A 7,991-nucleotide genomic window follows, 5' to 3' on the forward strand; every position below is an offset into this window, starting at 1 on the left:
TAGGTTTATGTATCTAAAACATAATATTGTATATACTATATATTTACATATGTGTATGTGTGCGTGAGAGAGAGAGAGAGAGAGAGTGAGAGAGAGAGAGAGAGAGATTGAAAGAGAGAGAGAGAGAGAGAGAGAGAGAGAGAGCTTCTATGTGTGGGAGAGTGTAAGAAGAGAGAGGGAGTGTGTGCATGTGTGTGTGTGTGTGTATGTGTGTGCATGTGAGAGAGAGAGAGAGAGAGAGAGAGCAGGTGTGTATATGTGTGTGCATGTGAGAGAGAGAAAGAGAGAGAGTTTCAATATTTGAGAGTGTGTGTACGTGACAGAGAGAGGGAGAGGGCATGTGTGTGTGTGTGTGTGTGAGAGAGAGAGAGATGGTTGTAGAGAGGGAATAGTTCTTTTCTGGAACCTTGGTCGGCCGCCGGAGCAACGCGCGGGTGCAATACAAGTCTTATTTTATTTTAAGGAATGATTTTTTCAACTGGAGTTTTGGACTTAAAGAGTTATCCTTATTTTGATTGGTTGAAAAAGATGATGTTTTCTTTTGCGTGCGCTGTACTCCATCCATTTTCCCTGATCATCAGGATTTTTTTTACGGGAAGCCTATTTTGCCTAATAATAATAATAATAATTGGTCTAGCATTACCGCTTGCTGCACAACCCACCCATCAGAGCACAAATTGATCTTGGAGTGTTTTTTTTTTTTGCACAACCCATCAGAAGCTTAGAATGTCGGAGTCTTCCGACAATTTGTGCCAGAAGCCAAGCGATTTGCTTCTGCTGGAGGGTGCATTCCGATCCTTTTTCGCAGCTTTTGCAGCCTACATCTTGGCGGGAGAGGTGGACACTGTACTCGCAGCAAGCAGTTTTGCTGCCAAAATCTCATGGCTGGTAAGGTACTTCAACCCTGTGAATCTCTGCTGGCGCTACTACTCCATGATAGCCTACCGTTTCATGGCCAAAACTTGGGGTGAAAGGCAGCTTGCTTTAATAAATTCTGAAGCCTACCCTTTCAGGCCCCCTATCCCTTATATCATAGGAGAAAACATCGAGAATTTCTGCATCAGAAGGCTTGAGATTTCTGGTATTGTGAGCTCGCAAGGTCTTCTAAGCATTATTGCAACTTACCAAGGGATAATGGCAGTTCAATTCACAATCTCATCACGAACCCACGGGTCTTTGGCCACCATCACTAAACCCTTGGCAATCTTAGGGTTGTTCAGGGTTATGGTTTCTAATTGGGTTGCTAGCAAGGTCTATGTGGAGCCGTATCCATACCCCACACAAGAACAAGATGGTGGTAAGGTTGATCATATTGGTTATACATCCAATAAGCTTGTGGCATTTGGATGGGCTGCAGTTTGCGTTAGCCTTGTCATGCTTTCTCTATGGCCTTACATTGGATCCCCTGAGTTCCACAACATAAAGAAAACTTACATGGACTTGAGCATGGAAATTCTCTACCAGTACATGGCAATCTCGATTTTCCTCTTCCACATTGTCTTGCTATCTTCTCGCGGACCCCACGCATTAGCAAACCGGATACTATATTTCGACCATTGGGTATACAAATTGCAAACTCTAGGGTTTGTCATGCTCCTTTTTGGAACACTGGGTGTTGGTATACTGGACTTTGTTGTTCATGGTTTCTACAGATCTTGTTGTTTTCTAGATATTCAATAAACGAAAGGGCCATCTCTACACTACAAAGAAGCTCATGCTGTTGATGTGCTTGGAAAATGTGTAAATGTTGAAAAAAGAGACCCTAATGAGCTAGTTCAAACTCAGAAGAAGGATAGGTCTGCAAGTTGTGTGAGTAAATAAATTCAATCTTCCCCATGCATGCCAGAGTTTCTGTTGTGGAAGTAACCCAGGATACTTGTATCCTAGCGCATAGATTTTGGCATGCATTTGCAATCTATGCTATATTGTTATACTGTGAATGGTATTTGGTAGCTACACGAGCATGTAATGGTGTTCAAGGGTTGCCATTTCATAAAAATCTCAAATACTTTTTCCAAAATGAGATGATGCAATGAAACTGTGAAAGTGGCTACTCAACCATATGTTGTGCCAAGATGTAATATGGTTACAGAGATGCATGTATGATTCATTTCCATGATCTTGGAGGTTTGTGAAGGCTATTGATTATTTGGGTAGCTCCATGTTCATCCATGTAGCTATCTAACCTCTTGTGGCCTACTCAAGGTTTTAAAATGCACTTTCTTTCAAGCTACATTCTATGAGTGCATGGCGTTGATGGCTTGAATGTACAATTCTCAGTGAAGGGGTCCTCCTAGATCGCTCTTCCCTGAAAATTATCCTCCCCTTGTCTAAGCGCAACACCGTCAAGGTTGGGGGATTGTTAGAGGAGTAATAGGGTTAGAAATGCTTGAGATATCCCTCTCCATACGAGGTCGACGACAATAGGCAAGGTTCTCTCTCCCTCCAGAGAGGAGAGTAGAGGAGAGGCAAGGTTCTCTCCCTCTAGGAGAAGGGAGGAGAGGAGAGAAGAAAAGGGAAGGTTATCTCTCTGTCCATAGAGGAGAGGAGAAAAGGCAAGGTGTTCTCTCTCTCTCTCTCTCTCTCTCTCTCTCTCTCTCTCTCTCTCTCTCTCTCTCTCTCTCCGTATTATGTTGAGGAGAAAAGGCAAGCTCCCTACATAGGTCGAGGAGAATAGAGCCCCACATAGTTTTCCAAGCATTTTTTAGCATTTGCATGTTGAGGAATTGAGCATCATGTAATAAAAAACCAAGCCCGGCCTTACAAGACCTTCAAAACACACACACACACACACCAGCAGAGCATCACCTCGACAAACCCCCCAACCCAAAAATCATGTCGAGTGATTCAAATTGCACCCTTCTTACTGTAAGAATCAAGTTGAACCCTCTCCTAAATTGCTCGAGAGTTCACATCCTACTTCTCTTTCTTAAGATTAAACAAGAATATGAAATGGTAGGTCAATCTTTTCTAAAGAAAAAAAGAGGCTTCATCCCACACTCATCGTTTCAAAGTCTTGTAGGTACCTTTCAATGGTCGATCTGATGGTGCTAAATGTTGGGGGCGGACGGTTCTCATGAGCTGATCTGACAACCCTAAAATGTGGAGCCCCTTTGATGTACGGACTCAGGAGACACATTTCTTTTCTTTAAAAAAGCTTCACTACTACAACTTCTAGAAAGAACAATACAAATGGGACACCCACGATTGATTTTTTGACGAGCACCCTTACCCTTTAAAATTGACGAGGTTGGTAAAATGTAGCAAGGTTTTTTGTATTTCAATGTAATTTTTTACGGGCATTTTAAAAAATTTGTAAGTATTTTATGGCCAAAGTGCTCCAAAACAGGCGTGATGCTCGTTAAAAAGAAACCATGGAGATACCCACTTCATTTTTATCTCACCCCCTGGTAGATTTATGTAGTCTTTTTCATTTTTCTTCACCTCATTCCAAGATCAATGTATAAATTTAACTGACTCCTTAGATCAACTTTTCCTTTACTAGGTTTAGTAATTATAAAAGATGTCGATCTTTAGTAACAAAGAAGTGTAAGAAACTTTTATGTATCTCATAGCTCATAAAGGTAAATAGGGGATCAAAGGCAACCATTTAACCAAGTGTTTGCGAATTTTTTGAGAGGGTTTTACACCACCGGTTATTTTGTCTCTCACTTTATACACTTTCAACTGGAGTTTTGGACTTATTTTGATTGGTTGAAAAAGATGATGTTTTCTTTTGCGTGCGCTGTACTCCATCCATTTTCCCTGATCATCAGGATTTTTTTTACGGGAAGCCTATTTTGCCTAATAATAATAATAATAATTGGTCTAGCATTACCGCTTGCTGCACAACCCACCCATCAGAGCACAAATTGATCTTGGAGTGTTTTTTTTTTTTGCACAACCCATCAGAAGCTTAGAATGTCGGAGTCTTCCGACAATTTGTGCCAGAAGCCAAGCGATTTGCTTCTGCTGGAGGGTGCATTCCGATCCTTTTTCGCAGCTTTTGCAGCCTACATCTTGGCGGGAGAGGTGGACACTGTACTCGCAGCAAGCAGTTTTGCTGCCAAAATCTCATGGCTGGTAAGGTACTTCAACCCTGTGAATCTCTGCTGGCGCTACTACTCCATGATAGCCTACCGTTTCATGGCCAAAACTTGGGGTGAAAGGCAGCTTGCTTTAATAAATTCTGAAGCCTACCCTTTCAGGCCCCCTATCCCTTATATCATAGGAGAAAACATCGAGAATTTCTGCATCAGAAGGCTTGAGATTTCTGGTATTGTGAGCTCGCAAGGTCTTCTAAGCATTATTGCAACTTACCAAGGGATAATGGCAGTTCAATTCACAATCTCATCACGAACCCACGGGTCTTTGGCCACCATCACTAAACCCTTGGCAATCTTAGGGTTGTTCAGGGTTATGGTTTCTAATTGGGTTGCTAGCAAGGTCTATGTGGAGCCGTATCCATACCCCACACAAGAACAAGATGGTGGTAAGGTTGATCATATTGGTTATACATCCAATAAGCTTGTGGCATTTGGATGGGCTGCAGTTTGCGTTAGCCTTGTCATGCTTTCTCTATGGCCTTACATTGGATCCCCTGAGTTCCACAACATAAAGAAAACTTACATGGACTTGAGCATGGAAATTCTCTACCAGTACATGGCAATCTCGATTTTCCTCTTCCACATTGTCTTGCTATCTTCTCGCGGACCCCACGCATTAGCAAACCGGATACTATATTTCGACCATTGGGTATACAAATTGCAAACTCTAGGGTTTGTCATGCTCCTTTTTGGAACACTGGGTGTTGGTATACTGGACTTTGTTGTTCATGGTTTCTACAGATCTTGTTGTTTTCTAGATATTCAATAAACGAAAGGGCCATCTCTACACTACAAAGAAGCTCATGCTGTTGATGTGCTTGGAAAATGTGTAAATGTTGAAAAAAGAGACCCTAATGAGCTAGTTCAAACTCAGAAGAAGGATAGGTCTGCAAGTTGTGTGAGTAAATAAATTCAATCTTCCCCATGCATGCCAGAGTTTCTGTTGTGGAAGTAACCCAGGATACTTGTATCCTAGCGCATAGATTTTGGCATGCATTTGCAATCTATGCTATATTGTTATACTGTGAATGGTATTTGGTAGCTACACGAGCATGTAATGGTGTTCAAGGGTTGCCATTTCATAAAAATCTCAAATACTTTTTCCAAAATGAGATGATGCAATGAAACTGTGAAAGTGGCTACTCAACCATATGTTGTGCCAAGATGTAATATGGTTACAGAGATGCATGTATGATTCATTTCCATGATCTTGGAGGTTTGTGAAGGCTATTGATTATTTGGGTAGCTCCATGTTCATCCATGTAGCTATCTAACCTCTTGTGGCCTACTCAAGGTTTTAAAATGCACTTTCTTTCAAGCTACATTCTATGAGTGCATGGCGTTGATGGCTTGAATGTACAATTCTCAGTGAAGGGGTCCTCCTAGATCGCTCTTCCCTGAAAATTATCCTCCCCTTGTCTAAGCGCAACACCGTCAAGGTTGGGGGATTGTTAGAGGAGTAATAGGGTTAGAAATGCTTGAGATATCCCTCTCCATACGAGGTCGACGACAATAGGCAAGGTTCTCTCTCCCTCCAGAGAGGAGAGTAGAGGAGAGGCAAGGTTCTCTCCCTCTAGGAGAAGGGAGGAGAGGAGAGAAGAAAAGGGAAGGTTATCTCTCTGTCCATAGAGGAGAGGAGAAAAGGCAAGGTGTTCTCTCTCTCTCTCTCTCTCTCTCTCTCTCTCTCTCCGTATTATGTTGAGGAGAAAAGGCAAGCTCCCTACATAGGTCGAGGAGAATAGAGCCCCACATAGTTTTCCAAGCATTTTTTAGCATTTGCATGTTGAGGAATTGAACATCATGTAATAAAAAACCAAGCCCGGCCTTACAAGACCTTCAAAACACACACACACACACACCAGCAGAGCATCACCTCGACAAACCCCCCAACCCAAAAATCATGTCGAGTGATTCAAATTGCACCCTTCTTACTGTAAGAATCAAGTTGAACCCTCTCCTAAAGTGCTCGAGAGTTCACATCCTACGTCTCTTTCTTAAGATTAAACAAGAAAAAGTCATACATATGACTTCAAAGGCAACCTACCTTTAATAAACGAGAGCATGGTCAATATGATAGTCACTAAGGCCCGTTGAGAAAATATGTAAAGGGATTTTTCATCCCATATGAAATGGTAGGTCAATCTTTTCTAAAGAAAAAAAGAGGCTTCATCCCACACTCATCGTTTCAAAGTCTTGTAGGTACCTTTCAATGGTCGATCTGATGGTGCTAAACGTTGGGGGCGGACGGTTCTCATGAGCTGATCTGACAACCCTAAAATGTGGAGCCCCTTTGATGTACGGACTCAGGAGACACATTTCTTTTCTTTAAAAAAGCTTCACTACTACAACTTCTAGAAAGAACAATACAAATGGGACACCCACGATTGAATTTTTGACGAGCACCCTTACCCTTTAAAATTGACGAGGTTGGTAAAATGTAGCAAGGTTTTTTGTATTTCAATGTAATTTTTTACGGGCATTTTAAAAAATTTGTAAGTATTTTATGGCCAAAATGCTCCAAAACAGGCGTGATGCTCGTTAAAAAGAAACCATGGAGATACCCACTTCATTTTTATCTCACCCCCCTGGTAGATTTATGTAGTCTTTTTCATTTTTCTTCACCTCATTCCAAGATCAATGTATAAATTTAACTGACTCCTTAGATCAACTTTTCCTTTACTAGGTTTAGTAATTATAAAAGATGTCGATCTTTAGTAACAAAGAAGTGTAAGAAACTTTTATGTATCTCATAGCTCATAAAGGTAAATAGGGGATCAAAGGCAACCATTTAACCAAGTGTTTGCGAATTTTTTGAGAGGGTTTTACACCACCGGTTATTTTGTCTCTCACTTTATACACGTGTTGCTTTTGATTGGAGTAAACCTCTTGCGATTATATATGAAGAAGCACATGTAACATTGCACTAGTACCCTTCTTGTCAAATTTTATTATTGTATACAGACTTACAATCTCTCAAAATCAAAAGTCTAAGAATGTTTCTAAAAAGTGGTGTAAAACAATAAAAAATCATCTAAAGTGGAGCCCAATCCTTATACATATGCAATGAATGAAATGGAACTTCATAATCAACTACTTATCATGAGGATGTGTTGTTCTTGAACTTACCTACATAAAGTGATCAATGGAAAACCTTTTAAATATATGATTGAGAGTAAATAAAAATAAGGCCAAAGAGGTGATGTTCATAAACAAAGAAAGCCATGAGAATCATTCCTAAATATCAACCAAATTCAGGTTTTGTTTAGACACTCAAATTAGAAAATGACAATTCACTAGTTCCTTTCTTTACTAGTCATGTTTAAGAAAGTCTCAAAATCAAAAGTCTAAGAAAGTTTCCAAAACCCCATGTAGAATAATTAAAAAGCATCTAAAGTGGAGCCCAATACTTACGCATATGCAATGACTGAAATGGAACTTCACAATCAACTACTTATCATGAGGATCCGTTGTGCTTGAACTTCCCTACATAAAGTGATCAATGGAAAAACTTTTAAAATATATGATTGAGCATAAATAAAAATAAGAGCAAAGAGGTGATGTTCATAAACAAAGAAATCCATGAGAATCATTCCTAATTATCAACCAAATTCAGATTTTGTTTAGACACTCAAATTAGAAAATGACAGCTCACTAGTTCCTTTCTTTATTGGTCATATTTACACAACCATTTTAATTCTTGTATTATCTATATACAAGGAAGTTGTGAGTAATAATATGCAAAACCTATAAAAACTCTAATATAGACTATTCCATTTACACTTTTTTTAATTTTCCTTAAATATGAAAAAAACATTACCTGTACTTTTACAAAACATGAGAAGAAAAATTACCATGACAAGTATAATTATGCACAATTTTAGTACA

The 7,991-nt window shown here is 39.9% G+C and overlaps 2 protein-coding genes across 2 annotated transcripts; both read left to right on the forward strand.

Moving 5' to 3' along the window:
• The first annotated feature begins 582 nt into the window (after positions 1-582).
• LOC147606042 (uncharacterized) lies at positions 583-1,888 on the forward strand. Its single transcript, XM_086792656.1, has one exon. It carries the CDS (start codon positions 727-729, stop codon positions 1,678-1,680), a length of 954 nt encoding a protein of 317 aa, XP_086648782.1. The 5' UTR covers positions 583-726; the 3' UTR covers positions 1,681-1,888.
• Positions 1,889-3,777: 1,889 nt separating this feature from the next.
• LOC147606043 (uncharacterized) lies at positions 3,778-5,083 on the forward strand. The gene has a single exon (XM_086792658.1). It carries the CDS (start codon positions 3,922-3,924, stop codon positions 4,873-4,875), a length of 954 nt encoding a protein of 317 aa, XP_086648784.1. The 5' UTR covers positions 3,778-3,921; the 3' UTR covers positions 4,876-5,083.
• The last annotated feature ends 2,908 nt before the right edge of the window (positions 5,084-7,991 follow it).

This window comes from Cibotium barometz, chromosome 58 (assembly GCF_041138505.1).
Source record: "Cibotium barometz isolate CiBa-2024 chromosome 58, ASM4113850v1, whole genome shotgun sequence".
In the NCBI taxonomy this organism is placed as follows: domain Eukaryota; kingdom Viridiplantae; phylum Streptophyta; class Polypodiopsida; order Cyatheales; family Cibotiaceae; genus Cibotium; species Cibotium barometz.